This window comes from Syngnathoides biaculeatus, chromosome 11 (genome assembly GCF_019802595.1).
Source record: "Syngnathoides biaculeatus isolate LvHL_M chromosome 11, ASM1980259v1, whole genome shotgun sequence".
Classification (NCBI taxonomy): domain Eukaryota; kingdom Metazoa; phylum Chordata; class Actinopteri; order Syngnathiformes; family Syngnathidae; genus Syngnathoides; species Syngnathoides biaculeatus.
Window position 1 is genome coordinate 3,751,891 of NC_084650.1, and position 17,102 is coordinate 3,768,992.

General features: G+C 44.4%; 1 protein-coding gene across 4 annotated transcripts in view; it reads left to right on the top strand.

Moving 5' to 3' along the window:
• The first annotated feature begins 945 nt into the window (after positions 1-945).
• gabra4 (gamma-aminobutyric acid type A receptor subunit alpha4) overlaps positions 946-17,102 on the top strand; it is a 36,896-nt gene continuing 20,739 nt past the window's right edge. For 2 of the 4 annotated variants that reach the window (XM_061834770.1, XM_061834773.1), the window contains exons 1-6: positions 946-988; positions 10,607-10,823; positions 10,919-11,037; positions 11,784-11,851; positions 15,672-15,892; positions 16,951-17,033. In XM_061834770.1, coding sequence (XP_061690754.1) covers positions 10,726-10,823; positions 10,919-11,037; positions 11,784-11,851; positions 15,672-15,892; positions 16,951-17,033 — 589 coding nt within the window. In that variant the 5' untranslated portion in view covers positions 946-988; positions 10,607-10,725. Of the gene's footprint in view, positions 989-10,244; positions 10,502-10,606; positions 10,824-10,918; positions 11,038-11,783; positions 11,852-15,671; positions 15,893-16,233; positions 16,276-16,950; positions 17,034-17,102 lie in introns of those variants that run through there. The other 2 variants (XM_061834772.1, XM_061834769.1) reach the window with 2 other exon arrangements.

Sequence of the window (17,102 nt, forward strand, 5' to 3'; positions counted from 1 at the left end):
AATCAACCAGGATGATCTTTCAGTGATGGAATAATAATCGGGCCTCAGCTAATATTGACAGGAAGAGTGGGAATAAATTCAAATTAGGCCTGATTATCAGTTTATGTGCAACCCGGTTTGGTTTTACTCAATATCTGGGTTTTTCATCCAAACTCAAAGATTCAATTTGTTGCAGTTTCATACACAAAAAGTTTAACATTGAATGAAAACTGTCATGGTCCTGCTGGTCCAGGCCTGGCTGGGCGTGTCCCAGCACACCGACGCTGATTAGGAGGCACACACCTGTGCCTCATCCTCGCTGATTCACCCCGGTATTTATAGGACCCAGGGGACGACTGGTCTTCGCCAGATCGTCCCAACTCATGCCTCCTTCCTGCACTCCCGTATTCTTGATCGTGAACCCTGGTGTACCGACCTCCGCTTGTCCTCCGACCGACCCCGTAAGATTGACGTCTTTTATACTCCTGCCTTCTCTGATCGATCTCCCGTGTACCGACCCCTGCCTGTCCGCGGACCTACTCTCTACGCCCAACGTCCTGACTACCGCTGCTGCAGTTGACTGTCTGCCTGATCCCCGACTTTGGACCAAATAAACACTTTTCCAAAACTGCCTCTGCGTCTCCGGAGTCCTGCATTTGGGTCCTCCCTCCGATGGGTCGTGACAAAAACAAACAAACAAACACACAAATAAATAGATAAATAGCCATAACTACCATTGTACCTTGACTAAAACCAATTTGCAAGATTTTAAAGTTTAAAATCAGAAGCAGTTTCTAGTGCAGTGGTCAGCACATGCCACAGCCACATGCTGTCATGGGGTTGCCGGTCCAGGCCTGGCTGTCCACACCTGCACTGATTGGGAGGCGCACACCTGGGCCTCATCTGCATTAATTAACCCTGGTATATGTAGGACGATGCTTCTAGTGGGCCACTTAGTAGCTCACTGTCTGGTCAGGCAAAGCACCCCGCTCTCAGGATCACAACTCCGGTGAGTGTGAAATACACCGCGACGGAATCGAGTCAAGCGCTGCTTTGGGTCACCTTAAGCACGGAGGGCCGTACTTATTCCTCCACAGCTTTGATTGACTCGGGCTCGGACACTAATCTGATTAACCGATGTGTAGTCGAGGCTTTGGGCGCTGCGATTTTTCAGACACAACGGTTCCACAACGCATTTGCGGCCACTGGCAAATTCCTCTGCCAAGTGACTCACCGTACGCAATCCCTTGGGAGGACATTTCCGGACGCTCACACCGAGAGAATAAGTTTCCATATATTTAACTCGCGGAGCAGCGACGTCATCTTGGGCAGTCCGTGGCTTAAAGAACATTACCCACACATTGACTGGACCACCGGTCAAATCAGGGCATGGGGCGAAGAATGTAGCAAGATGTGTTTTGGGACTCGAGAGGAGAGGAGTTTACAGATCGCGCCCGTTGACGTGCAGGAATCGAGAGCCGTTCCTAGGATTAATCATCCCACATCGCACACGTCAGGGAGGTGCTACAGCATTTGCTACGACATCAGCTATATGTCAAGATGGAGAAGTGTGAGTTCCACCGATCTTCCATCTCATTCCTGGGTTTCATCTTGCCCGAGGGACAGATTCGAATGGATCCCAGTAAGATCGACGCGGTTCTCCAATGGCCCACTCCCACCAATTGTAGGGAGGTGCAGAGGTACATCGGGTTTGCCAACTTTTACTGCAAGTTCATCCGGAACTTCAGCTCCATTGCTGCCCCTCTGGACGCCCTCACTTCATGCCGCAACTTATTCGAGTGGGATGGGACCTGTCACGTGGCCTTCGATAAACTCAAGTCGAGTTTTACCACAGCTCTAGAAATGGACGCATCAGACTCAAGAATGGGAGTAGTACTCTCCCAGAGGTGCGCTAAAGATGAAAGAATTCACCTGTGCGCCTTTCTGTTTAAGAGACCGACTCCGGCTGAGTGAAATTACGATGTGGGCGATCGCGAACTACTGGCTTTCAAGACAGCGCTGTAGGAATGGAGACATTGGCTGGGGGGATCACACGTTCTGTTTCTGGTTCTTAAGGACCACAAGAACCTGGAGTATTTGAGGACCGCCAAGAGACTGAATGCTCACCAAGGCAGGCACTCTTTTTCACTCGATTTCGGTTCACTCTGTCCTTCCGTCCAGGTTTAAAGAATGGAAAGCCAGACGCACTATCTCAAATCCATGAAGGGGAGCGAACGGAGCCCGTGAGTGTCCCGATTCTTCCAGAGGCCTGCTTCGTGTCCGGGTTCACTCGGGAGATTGAGACACGAGTAAAGGAAGCCTTGAGCGACTCTCCGGGTCCAGCCGAATGCCCTCCCGGTCGCCTGTTCATTGTTCCTTTGCTACGAGGGGACGTCATTGATTGGGCTCACACTAACAAGACCGTCTGCCACCCGGGCACGGCGAAGACCCGTTCATTCGTGGAACAACGGTTTTGATGGCCAAACCTGGGGAAGGACGTAAGGGAGTACGTCAACGCCTGTCCGATCTGTATGGCCAATAAGACCTCTCGCCTGCGACCTATGGGTGAGTTACGACCATTACCAATTCCCTCTCATCCCTGGTCACACATCTCCCTGGACTTCGTCAAGATTCTACCCTGCTCCCAAGGAAACACTGTGGTACTTTCAGTACACATTGACCGCTTTTCTAAAATGGTCCACTTTGTGCCAGCGCCGAAGATCCCGTCCGCCAAGCAGACGGCCCAGCTACTACTGGACAAGATCGTTCGCTACCACGGCCTGCCAGTGGACACAGTATCGGACAAAGGACTGCAATTTATATCGCAATTCTGGAAGGAATTCTGCACCCTATCAGGGCAAAAGTAAGCCTTACCTCAGGCCATCACCCGGAGTCCAACGGCCAGACAGAGAGAATAAACTAGGATCTGGAGACCGGTCTACGCTGTCTGGCATCACACGATCCCAGCACGTGGAGCCAGCACCTCGGATGAGTGGAGTATGCCCACAACTCCCTGCCTTCCACCTCCACAGGTATGGCTCCATTCCACATAGTTCACGGTTACCCTCCCTCTCTGTTTCCATCGGTGGCCACCGACTCCGCGGTCTCATCCGCATTGGCAGTAGTGAGACGCTGCAAGCGGACCTGGGAAATAGCCCGAAAGACACTAATACGCATGGGTAGCTCCTACAAGCCCCGGCGGATCTCAAGGGAAGAAGGGCAAAGGGGTTCAAGGTGGGACAACGCGTGTGGTTGTCCACAAAGGATCTTCCACTGCCAACGGAGTCACGCAAGCTGGTTCCCAGGTTCGTGGGTCCATTTCCTATCAATAAAATCATTAAGTCTGTCACTGTTTTGTTGAAACTCCCCAGATCGATGAAGGTCCACCCCACGTTTCATGTAAGCAGGCTTTGTCCAACTTGTCCTTCACCATTAGTCCCCCCCCCCCACACCCCATGGTCGACGGAGGCCCGGTGTACACTGTACGCCGACTGTTATCATCTCATCGTAGAAAGTGGGGGGTTCAATACCTGGTGGATTGAGAGGGTTATGGCCCAGAGCAACGTTCCTGGATTCTGTTCCACTTCATCGTTGACCCCAGCCTCATCAGGGACTTCCATGCATCTCATCCTGAAGCCCCTGGGCCATCTGGAGCCGGCCGTTAAGGGGATGGGGGGTGTACTGTCATGTCCCTGCCGGTCCAGCCCTGGCTGTGCAGGTCACCGCACACCTGCGCCTCATCTGCAATAATTTACCCTGGTATATATATATATATATATATATATATATATATATATATATATATATGACCCAGTTTGGATCTTGGGGTCCACGGAAGATCGGTTTCGGTTTTGTCCACCTCGGGGGTTGGTTAGCCACCAAGGATGACGACCGGTTTGTAGCCAGCTGCCGCGTCTTCAACTGCCGTTCGATGGAGCCTTTGTAGGCCATCTCGGTAGGCTTGTTCATTGAACACCGTGTCGTTGGAGGTGTCTTTGTCAATATTAGTTTGCAGTAAGAACAATAGCTGTCTGTTATTGCCTTGGCAACAAATTTTACTTTTCAGCATACACTGTTCCCCAGCTTTATTGCACTTTGTTTGTTAATGGGTTTTTACAGGATAGAGGGAAGTCTGGGTTTTTAGCGACAAGTGTTCGCTGAAGCACAATGCTGCGCCTACCTTACTGGGCAGCATGGTGGTCTACTAAGAGGTATATAGCATCATTAAAAGGAAGAAGAAGCAGAGAAGGTCCCCAACCAGCAAGCTTCACAAACATTTGTTGTTCCCACAGAATAACCACAACATATCCCTGTGAGTAGTGTGATTAGATTAAACATTTGTACATTGTTACAGTTTTAATAAAGTTGACTTAAAAGAGGGGCTTTACCAGTAATAATCTTGGTTAATAATAATGTACTAAAGTCGTAACTCAAAGTTGGGATGGCAAATCCCCACATGGGTAATGCTTACGAAAAGATATTTGATTAAAAAAAAAAAAAAACACCCTTCGTATTTGTCTGTGTGAAGTTCTGAGTTTTTAATTCTTTAAATGAAGTTTAGATCGTGTTTATTCCTTGAAATGATAAATGCTACAGAGGTGAACTTCTTTCAAAACATTTGACCTGTATCACAGAGCAGATTGCATCTGACTTTGGCAGTTCCAATGTGTGTGAAAACAAGTCATTTGCCAACAGAGCTGATACGACTGCTAGACAGTTTCTGCTATTTTAATGAGAGTCTATGATGTGCTCAACCGCAATAGTTAACGAAGCTGATACCATAGTGAGAGAGAGAGAGAGAGAGAGAGAGAGAGAGAGAGAAAGAAGGAGGGAAAGAGCTTGTGTGGGTCACCACCCTTTCTAGATATGCCCCCTCAACCCTGTGCATGATGCCGTCATGCCTTGTCACCTTCCACCTGACTCCTTCTGACACAAACACACGCAGACGTACACATGCACCCCCCCCCACACACACAAACACAAACAAAGTATGGTATGGACGCAATTATTTGTGCTGCGGGGAGTACAGTACATGGAAGCAGAAAGAGAGACTTGCAAGAAATCTATGTACTCCATCCATCTCTCTCTCTCTCTCTCTCTCTCTCCCTCTCTCTCTCTCTCTCCTTTACTCTGTTCTATTAATGTCATTTTCTATTTTTTTCTCCAAAAGTTCAGCTGGTTAACAAATTAAATCTCTTATTTTACAATTCTCCAAATGGTTTTCCAATTTAAAGTTCCAATGATCAAATATAAAATGGACCCATACATACCACACAGAAAAATGAAGGGATAAACATAGTTGGATGAGAGCCTGCTCCCACAAAGCACATGCGGATTACTCATCCCCCACACTGCCGCCTTGTTCTCGTGTGTTGTGGGTGGACTGGGGTGGGTGGCTGTGCAGGAAACTGGGAAATGTGTGTTCTTCGCATGGAAGAAATCTACGATGATCTACAATATGTTTCCTCAACTTATATTACAATTTCTTTTTTACAGTTTTGCCCTCACAGTTCCGAAATCTGAGGTTCAAATCCTTGTCTCTGGTTCTATGTGCCATGTGATTTGCTGACAACCAGTTCAAGGGGTACCCTGCCTCCTGCCCGATGATAGGTGGGATAGACTTCAGCACTCCCGCCACCCTTCTGAGGATAAGCGGCTCAGAAAATAGGTGGATAGATGGATGGATGGACATATATAAGTGAATCAGAAAGTATTTTTATATTGCAGAATTTCTTTCAGCTAGTTACCACATACATGCACTCCACACTAGTCCCAGGTGCAAAGAAATGTGTGAAGCAGCATGTGACTTGTCCCACTTCCCCTACCTTTGATTGTGTATGCATGCGTGCACATGTGTGTGTTTGTGTGCGCGTGTATGTGTGCGTGTATTGCGGCTGACCTCTTTGAATCTCAATGTGCTATATTGGCCTGTCAGTCACATTTGTATTTCTCTTTTTTTTTTTTTTTAATCAAATCACATATCATCTGCCAGTGAGGATCCAAAGAATTAACGTCTGTTTTTGTTAAGCTGTATGACTTTTTTTTTGTCACTGTCTCATGGTGTTGATGTGTTCTTCATATGAATCCCTCCATCCATTCATTTTCTGAGCTGCTTATCCTCACGAGGCTTGCGGGAGTGCTGGAGCCTATCCCAGCTGTCATTGGGCAGGAGGCAGGGTACACCCTGGACAGGTTGCCAGCCAATTATTGCAGGGCACATGGAGACAAACAACAGTTGCACTCACAATCACACCTAGGGGCAATTTAGACTGTCCAATTAATGTTGCATACTTTTGGTATGTGGGAGGAAACCAGAGTGCCAGGAGAAAACCCATGCAAGCACAGGGAGAACATACAAACTTCACACAGATAGGCCCATGATTTGAAGCCCGGGCCTCAGAACTGTGAGGCCAACGCTCTACACTTGCACCAGCGTGCTGCTAATGGGAGTTCATTTAAATATCAAATCCATCAATCCATGCATTTTTTTTTTCAGAACTGGTCCCCATTAGGGTCATGGGTGAGTAAGAGCCTAGCCCAGTTGACTTCAAGTGAAGAGTTAAACTCTTGGCTGCTCATCTTCAATATCCAACTCATACTGTGAAAAGATCATCTTTGAAAGAGAAATTCTGGAAGGAACTAGATGAAGTAGTGCTGAGCATCCCAGACAGCGAGAGAGTTGTGATTGGTGCAGATTGTAATGGACATATTGGTAAAGGAAACAGGGGCGATGAAGAAGTGATGGGTAAGTACGGCATCCAGGAAAGGAACTTTGAAGGGCAGATGGTGGTGGACTTTGCAAAAAGGATGGAGATGGCTGTAGTGAACACTTATTTCCAGAAGAGGGAGGAGCATATAGTGACCTACAAGAGCGGAGGTAGAACCACGCAGGTAGATTATATTTTGTGCAGACGATGTAATCTGAAGGAGGTTACTGACTGTAAAGTAGTGGTAGGGGAGAGTGTAGCTCGACAGCATAGGATGGTAGTATGTAGGATGATTCTGGTGGTGGGTAGGAAGATTAAGAAGACAAAGGTAGAGCAGAGAACCATGTGGTGGAAGCTGAGAAAGGAAGAATGTTGTGCGGCCTTCCGGAAAGAGGTGAGACAGGCTCTCGATGGACAACCGAAGCTCCCGGAAGACTGGACGATGACAGCCAAAGTGATCAGAGAGACAGGCAGGAGAGTACTTGGTGTGTCATCTGGTAGGAAAGGGGAGAAGGAGACTTGGTGGTGGAACCCCAAAATACAGGGAGTCATACAAGGAAAGAGATTAGCGAAGAAGAAGTGGGATACTGAGAGGACTGAGGAGAGGCGAAAGGAGTACATCGAGATGCGACGTAGGGCAAAGGTAGAGGTGGCAAAGGCTAAACAAGAGGCATATGAAGACATGTACACCAGGTTGGACACGAAAGAAGGAGAAAAGGATCTCTACAGGTTGGCCAGACAGAGGGATAGAGATGGGAAGGATGTGCAGCAGGTAAGGGTGATTAAGGATAGAGATGGAAATGTGTTGACTGGTGCCGGTAGTGTGCTAAATAGATGGAAAGAATACTTTGAGAAGTTGATGAATGAAGAAAATGAGAGAGAAGGAAGAGTTGAAGAGGCAAGAGTGAAGGACCAGGAAGTGGAAATGATTACTAAGGGGGAAGTCAGAAAGGCATTACAAAGGATGAAAAATGGGAAGGCAGTTGGTCCTGATGACATACCGGTAGAGGTATGGAAGCAATTTGGAGAGATGGCTGTGGAGTTTTTGACCAACTTATTCAACAGAATACTAGCGGGCGAAAAGATGCCTGAAGAATGGAGGAAAAGTGTTCTAGTTCCCATTTTTAAGAACAAAGGGGATGTTCAGAGCTGTGGGAACTATAGAGGAATAAAGTTGATGAGCCACACAATGAAGTTATGGAAAGAGTAGTGGAGGCTAGACTCAGGACAGAAGTAAGTATCTGCGAGCAACAGTATGGTTTCATGCCTAGAAAGAGTACCACAGATGCATTATTTGCCTTGAGGATGCTCGTGGAAAAGTACAGAGAAGGTCAGAAGGAGCTACATTGTGTCTTTGTGGATCTAGAGAAAGCCTATGACAGAGTACCAAGAGAGGAACTGTGGTACTGCATGCGTAAGTCTGGTGTGGCAGAGAAGTATGTTAAAATAGTACAGGACATGTATGATGGCAGCAGAACAATGGTGAGGTGTGCCTTAGGTGTGACAGAGGAATTTAAGGTGGAGGTGGGACTGCATCAGGGATCAGCTCTGAGCCCCTTCCTGTTTGCAGTGGTAATGGATAGGCTGACAGATGAGGTTAGACTGGAATCCCCTTGGACCATGATGTTCGCAGATGATATTGTCATATGCAGTGAAAGCAGGGAGCATGCAGAGGAACAATTGGAAAGATGGAGACATGCACTGGAAAGGAAAGGAATGAAGATTAGCAGAAGTAAAACAGAATATATGTGCGTGAATGAGAAAAGTGGAGGGGGAAGAGTGAGGCTACAGGGAGAAGAGATAGCGAGGGTGGACGACTTCAAATACTTGGGGTCAACAATACAGAGCAATGGAGAGTGTGGTCAAGAAGTGAAGAAACGGGTCCAAGCAGGTTGGAACAGCTGGCGAAAGGTGTCTGGTGTGTTATGTGACAGAAGAGTCTCTGCTAGGATGAAGGGCAAAGTTTACAAAACAGTGGTGAGGCCGGCCATGATGTACGGATTAGAGACGGTGGCACTGAAGAAACAACAGGAAGCTGAACTGGAGGTGGCAGAAATGAAGATGTTGAGGTTCTCGCTCGGAGTGACCAGGTTGGATAGGATTAGAAATGAGCTCATTCGAGGGACAGCCAAAGCTGGATGTTTTGGAGACAAGATTCGAGAGAGCAGACTTCGATGGTTTGGACATGTTCAGAGGCGAGAGAGTGAGTATATTGGTAGAAGGATGCTGAGGATGGAGCTCCCAGGCAAAAGAGCGAGAGGAAGACCAAAGAGAAGGTTTATGGATGTGGTGAGGGAAGACATGAGGGCAGTTGGGGTTAGAGAGGAAGATGCAGGAGATAGGCTAAGATGGCAAAAGATGACACGCTGTGGCGACCCCTAACGGGACAAGCCGAAAGGAAAAGAAGAAGACTGTGAAAAGATCATCTCCTGAGAAAGCAGTTGCTATGTGGTGGATTATAATAAATTGAATTCTTACACGTAAAAAAAAGAAATAAAATCTCCCAGGTACATAGTGCAAAATACCACCTCACTAACTATACAACAACTTATGACAATGTTTTTTTTTTTTTATGTGAGGATGTAGACACATTTTTTTACAGGACACCAAATCCATAAGTGCTTTTACTTAAAAATTTCACCCAGATAAATTGTCATAAAACCTAAACAGACAGAATATTCCTCCTCAAATGGTTCTATTTTAGAGCCAGACTACCTAGAGAAAAGCCACGTGAACACTTGCAAACTCCACACAGGATTCTCGGAACTAAGAGTCAAACACAGACGTACACAACGGTGGAGCAGATGTGTTAACCGCTGCTTCACCACACTCGGGTGAATTGCAGGATCAGAGGTTTATGGGTATTAGGATTAATTTTAGTATCCCCAAAAATGGGAAAGAAATCGGTTAGGGTTAGACACTTAGGTTATGCAGTCACTAAGCTATTCAAAAACGTAAGTCAAGTCTTACCAGACCACATACGTACACAGAGACCTATGATAAAATGCTGCAAAAATGAGGACTGGTAAAGATAGTAGTGCGTTGCTATTGGGTGGATGAAATTAGGAAATGTGCCATGTATCCTGGTTTGAGATAAATATTCACAGCATATAACTGGAAGAAACCATATGCTTCTGCATAGTTACAGTGCTCAGAACGCAGTTTGGAAGAGGTGGTAAGGACAGGGTGGGGCGAACACAACCATTTTTTCCATTTTTGAAGGGGTTTCTGTATTTTTTTGTTCAAATATTACATTAGTACAACAATAATGTGGTTTTACACTTTTCTACAGTAGAGTGTTTGAAAAGAAAATGTTTTTTTTGTGTCTCTTACATTTTCGGGGCACTATTATTCATTTTAGTGTGCTTCAGCTCCCCCCCAAAAAATGGGCACAAAATGCCATATGATGCTGCCATTTGGGTCTCCTGAAGATTTTGAAAAGAGGAAACACAGGATCTGTATCTGCTTTCCCCTGGGTGCCTTTCACACCAGGCTAAAGTTGTGAAAGTACGCCTTATGTGTAATATGCAAAGCAGCAGGGGAGGTCACGTGCACCCGCACTCCCAGGAAGCACCAAATGCCGGGCTGAGTGTGGGGAGGCTGAGGAGGGAATATTCTGTTCATGTTTACTGCCTCTTTCCTCGATGTCGTGAATGTCAGGTTCATTTCGAAGCAATGTTTGACAAATGCAAGTGGGTGAGAGCGGGGGGGAGGGGTAGGGAGAGAAAGAGAGAGATCGCGAAAAAAAGATGCGAACTGGGAAACATCATATACTGTAAGGGAGGGAGCAGGGTGACACACACAATACAGACAAAGTAAGTGAAGGAGAAGTCTTCTTTCTGTGGATGCGAGCGTCAAGAAAAGGCGCAGGAGCTTATTGGGACCGGAGTTTGCTCATGTGTGTGCGTTGGCTGTTTTAGGCTGGGGGAGAACTTGTTCCATCTGTGCGGTGCTGAGCCCCTCTCCTCCTTCTTCTCCCCCCCGAAGAGGCATCTGGAAGTGAGGCAATGTGAAGAAGCTTGAAGTATGGCATGCCAACATGCCTTCTGCCAGTACCAAGGGGATGGTGACGGCGATGCACCCCATTTGCATTAATATTATCATGACTCTCGTCTACTTTTTCTCTTTGGCGACTTGGTGAGTCCTGAATTTTCAGTCCACCAAAACTTCATAATCATTATCTTTATTTATTTATTTATTTTATCTCTAAAGTCTTCAATTTTCGTGTCTAGTGTCAAGAGCACTACAGGACAGACAAAGAAGGATGAAAGGATTTATCCAGAAAATTTTACACGGATTTTAGATCGACTTCTGGATGGTTACGACAACAGGCTGAGACCTGGATTTGGAGGTAGCTATCAATACATGTATATATATATATATATATATATATATATATATATATATATAATATATATATATATATATATATATAATATATATATATATAATTGTGAAACCTTTTACTTATAGTCACAGCACCAATAACTCCTGCTGTCAGCCCTCATCATCAATGCAAACCAAAATTGTTAAGTTTGCTTCTAATGTTGCATATGTTGATAAATAGCCTTCTCATTGATGAAATAAATGACGCAGTGATCTTTTTTTTGGAACTTTATGATGACATATTCATCCCTCCGTGGGTATGACCTCCATTAAACGGGACATCACGACCCACGCAATGTTAAATGGTGGATCGTACTTTCATTCCATATAAACTCGCACATTTATGCTCAATGTTGTTACATAATCGCATAATGTACAGTTCAAGCGCTAAAAGTGCAGATTTGTTTGTCAAGTATATCTGAAAGCGATGTGTGTGTGTACGTTCTCATTGCATTACAGCAGATCTACACTGGAGCTTATCCCCGCTATTAAGACAGTCAAGTCCACACTCATAAACAGGATTATGTTTTACAACCTTATTTATTTATTTATTTTACACCGATTAGTCATATGCAGTAGAGTGCATTCTTTTTGACTTCATCCTGACAAATGATGGATGTTTAAAGCAAATTTGAAGTGTGAATAAGACTAATGGCTTGTGACTTGAGGGGAATTTAATGTTGAACTACATGTGTTTCACTTTCTCATCAGGTCCTGTGACGGAGGTTAAGACAGACATTTATGTGACGAGTTTTGGTCCGGTCTCAGATGTTGAAATGGTATGCACCCAAATTGTTCAAACTTCAATTACTGTGTTTCATTCTTATTCACTGGTCAGGTTTAGCGGCGTACACACATTTTTTAAAACATTTTAACTGATGACGGCACGGTGGATCAGGTGGAAAGTGTTGGCCTCACAGTTCTGAGGACCTGGATTAAATTCCAGACCCGCCTGTTTGAAGTTTGCATGTTCCCCCTGTGTCTGCGTGGGTTTCCTCGGGGCACTCCCGTTTCATGCAAAATTAATTGGACACTAAATTGCTGCTGGGTCTGTCTCCGTGTGCCCTGCGATTGGCTGGCAACCAGTCTAGGGTGTAGCTCGTGTGGATAAGCGGCTGAGAAAATTGATGGATGGATGGATTTTAACTAATTTTTAAAATGCAAGATAGACTGGACACGTTCATGGAACATTTGGCCAATGTGTGGTTACTGATAAGTGTGTGGATGTCTGTCGCTGTCAAAGGAGCAAGACTGAGATGCTTGAGGCAGCAAACATGGCGCCACAAGGCAAATAAATAGAAAGTCGTAGGAGAACATGTCATAGTACTTGGCAGTTGTTTGCATCATTTTTGTTGGAGTGAATGACTTGGGAGGGACTTTACACACAGGACTGCTCATAAGTGCTGTACATGTAAAGTGAAAATATTTAAAATGCAAACGTGTCTCTGCGTATTTGCGTATGAAGCGTTTTCCATTTCATTTTTCTATGAATGAAGCACTGTGTGAGGTGGTGGCCGAGTATTGTTGCTGTTTGAGAATCTTTAGACTGAACATACTGAATGGAATCTATCCATTCTCTGAGCTGCTTATGCTCACAAGGGTCACAGGAGTGCCAGAGCCTGCCCCAGAGCCTGTCCCAGCTATCTTCAGGTAGGAGGCGATTGGTTGGTTGCCAGTCAATCACAGGGCACATATACACAGACACTCTTTTGCGCTCACACCCAAAGGCTATTTGGAGTCTTCAATTAATGGATGTTTTGGGGACTGGACACAGGGGCTGCCAACGAGCCGGTGGGATTGATGGGTGCCTCGGTCTTGCTGCATACAATGGTCCATTAAAATATGTTGTATGCACAAGAATACTGAGGACCACTGACCTAAAGAACTGTGCCAAATCAGCACGTCCCACACTGGAAGTTTTTAAGTTCCTCCAGTGAGGTTATGAAAAAGCTAAGCACCAACCAGCAACCTCTGGTGCTTCTTTGAGAACCAGACAAAACCAGTTATGTGCATCCCCGGATGACATATCCAGCCTTTTGCTCTTCTATTCAGCGTGAGTTCAGGTTGCTTCTTATTTCATTATAATTCCTTTTCACGTCAGAATCACTGTGGCCCAGTCAATCATAAGGATTTGCAATCAGGAATATTAAACAGGTTCAATATCTGCAATTGTTGCTCCAAACTGTTTTGACGCTTAACACATCCAAAACCGTTGGCCAGGAAAAAGTTCGAGACATTTAACAATTGTGCTGTTGCCTAAATGAGAAACATGCTAAAATCAGTTCCAGTTATCGACCCCGCACCCCGCTATAGGGAACAGTAACAATTGCAGATGTATTTCATCTGCTGTTGTGCAAACAGGTCACCCAACTGAAGGAAATTAGATGAAATTACAACAAGACAAAGTGAAGGTAATACAGCTCATCCACACACGCCATGGCCACAAGGCATTCTTGCATGTCCCAGCATCGTGTCAAGAGCATTGAAGAGCTACACAAAGACAGGACAGTCCATCAGAAGCCAACCCAGTAGCAGGGTCATTAAGGGCAAGTAGGAGCAGGAGAAGCCTGACCAGAACCAAAAATTAACCTACATCTGCCCAAACAGAAACATTTCCCAGAAAACACCTGAATCATAGGATTGTCTGGTTTGGACTCGCTTCACACTAAGTGTGTCACAGATATGAAGACAAAGTCCTGATGCAGAGTCAGTTGCGCGGTGGCTCAGTGAAGGTCAAGCAGCGTGTGCTTAGAGGGTTGCCCAGACCTGAGCCAAAGGATACCCTGACTGTTTTTAGCTACTTCACTTCTTAAATCACCAATCACTCAGATCCATTTTCAGACTGTTTGTCGGTCTCATGGAACCCAGATTCCTTTTGGTGTGTAACAATGCCTCATGTCAGCAGTTCCAGTTTGACAAAGGCATTGATGATATTGACTGCTCCATCCATTTCACAGACCTACATTCAAAAAAGCACCTTCGGGATTGATATATCGCACCCACTGCTGTCATGTCGTTCCACAGACGATGCTTGGGGACAGATGCCTTGATCCAGTTTTGGGAGGATATCCCCTAAGAACCCTCTGTCATCTCATCAGGAGCATTTATAGATGTGCTAGGGAGGGGAAATACTTACGTACAGGCAGTACACAAAACAGAGCTTTGTTGTGACTTGTCTTGAGGAAATTCACATCAGCTTAAACAGTGTCAACTCATTTTTCAACTTTTCAATTTTAATTCAGTTCTCAGTGGCAGAGGTCCAGGTTGAATTTTGCCCCTGAGATGTGAGGGTGCCAGGAATTTTTTTCATCTACTTGCGCATGTATCCCAATAAAATTTGTCATGACATGGCATGTCACTGTCCAAGCCACTTATCCTCTAAGGGTTGCAGGGAAGCTGGAGCCTATCCCAGCTAGCTTCAGGCAAAAGGTGGACTACACCCTGAACTGGTCGCCAGTCAGTTGCTAGGCAGATATCAACATCATCACTGAGCGGGAATCGATGCCACACTGCCCGCACCAAAGGCAGGCGTGTGTAGCACTACAACATCATTGACTCCCAATAAAATTTGCTGATATTATTTAAAAGGTTTTAGTTAAAAAAGTTGTGGACAAACATCTGATTAACACTTTAGCAAATTTGATTCACAAAAATAAAAATAAAATAGCTGTTTTGCCAATTAACATTAACTCCTAAAGAAGATGACAGGCTACAAGCACTGCAGCAAATGATGACTCTGTTTGGCTAATGTGTTAAAATACTAGCTAGGTGTCTCTTGGTGTTATCGTGCAAATCAACAGGTTTCACATTAGTCTTGCAAAATTGTGCACCCCTAAAACTTCGTCTTGCACTCCTAAAATATTGAGTTAAGTTGGCCGAAGTTAAAAAAAAAGTGAGTCCGAAACCTTGAGTGTGCAACAACAAACAATTTGGATTATTGAATTTTTTTTCCTAAACACTCAATTTTGTTTGTGACACTCGAGAATTTCCCAAAAAGCTTCAAAATGGACCACCTTGTAGGGATGTTCTCCGGGAACTCACCTTGCACAAATCTTTGTGAAGCCCCGACCCGAGCACTCTTCCCAGGATGGATTGCTGCTACTTTGCTTGTCATGTAGGTAACTTGAATCAGTTGCTTGTTCTTCGCCTTTGATCCTAGACACCCACTTCATGATTGTGCTCTAGCCTATTGGAGCTTCGCCAGAGAACTTTTGCAACATTTTGAAAATGTTTAGTGGTGGTCCAACGCAAAAAATTCAAAGACAACTCTTTGGTCCTTCTGAAGGGCATCCAATATTGACCCAATTTCCAAAATGGGTGACAGAATACAGGCTTAAACAAGAAGGAAAAACAAGATTAAAACAAGTATTCAAACTACAAACCATGAACGTTTCAGAAAAAAATCAATTATTAGTTGGTTAAATCAAATTGTGCACATTACTTTTTGGCCACTTGTTGTAATGTGTTAACACATCAAGAAAATACAATTCAGTATTTCCCTTAATTTTTGAGAAGTGTACAGTCTCAGTCAACAAAATATATTGAAAATGTGAACGTTTTTTTTTTTTTTACCTTGTTTTGTCCATTTGCATGTGGTAGGAATACACAATGGACGTGTTCTTTCGCCAGACCTGGGTGGACCGCAGATTGATGTATGAAGGTCCAATTGAGATTTTAAGGCTAAACAACTTGATGGTGACCAAAGTTTGGACACCGGACACTTTCTTCAGGAACGGGAAGAAGTCAGTGGCCCACAATATGACGGCCCCCAACAAACTGTTCCGGATCATGAAGAACGGAACCATCCTCTACACTATGAGGTCCTGTGCCTACCTCCATTATGAGCACAGAAACAAAATACCTTTATGAGATTTTATATTTAAATTTGGATCCAGACAGGGAATTCATGATTTAAAACTCGTCAGACTTTTAAGTGTGATTTCCTCCAAGAGCCACCACTAATGTCTGTATTTGTGTAAATAATGGTACGCTTTAAAATTTTCAAACTACAGAGTCAAAGTCCGGAATTTCTAGCGCCCACTAACGCTGATATTAAAATTTACAACAAAGCTTTTGTCACTTCAACATGATGTAGGATAAATGCTTTTCTGGACTCCTCCTCCACCGTCCAACCTTGCGTTCTCCTTTCTCTATGGTTCAGTTGGCCTTCGCGCTGTCCAATATGGTCCTGGCTCGTTCATAGGTAAAGTACATAATTTCTGCTACATCATTTTAGAGCCCTGCCAAGTGATCCATTGTGGGAATGTAGAGCGTAGTCGCTTAATATTTTGAAAAATGTATTGAAAAAAATATACCGAGCTGATAGACTTCATCAACATTCGGTCATTCAGTCTTGTTGTGGCTTGGGTGTAAATTACTCCCCCCCCGTTAACAAGAACTAGTTGTGGACTGTAGGCTTAATTTCGTCTATAACTCCTTCATGAAATTCATTTGATAGGTAAGGTGGTATGTAATTTTTCTAAACATCCGTTATTCAATAATTAACTCATCTACTGGCTGCCCCCCCCTTCAGTGATTAGGCTTTTTAGCAAATAATAGCCATCGTGGTAGACAATCAGTTTAAAATAACTAAATAAATAGATGAATAAATAAACATATACATATGTATATATATATATATATTATTTCAATATATATATATTATTTCAATTATTATTACATGAATTCGATGTGACATGATTTTTCATTCTACAATCACAATACAACCTTTGATCCACAGTAACAAAATGAATGTCTCGCTTTTGGGATTGCATCGTAATGCTAATTTTATCCAGGGATGTTTGATTATTGCAGAAACCGTGTGCATGTTTGTTGCTGTTCTTTCACTGTCTGCTTTTCTTCTATTTTATGGTAACAGATTGACAATTAGTGCAGAATGTCCCATGAAGCTTGTGGACTTCCCCATGGATGGACATGCGTGCCCCCTCAAGTTTGGAAGCTGTAAGTAAAAAATAACCATGACATTTCCCATATTGGCGCTCAAATGGATTCTTTGCTGAAAAGCCCAAA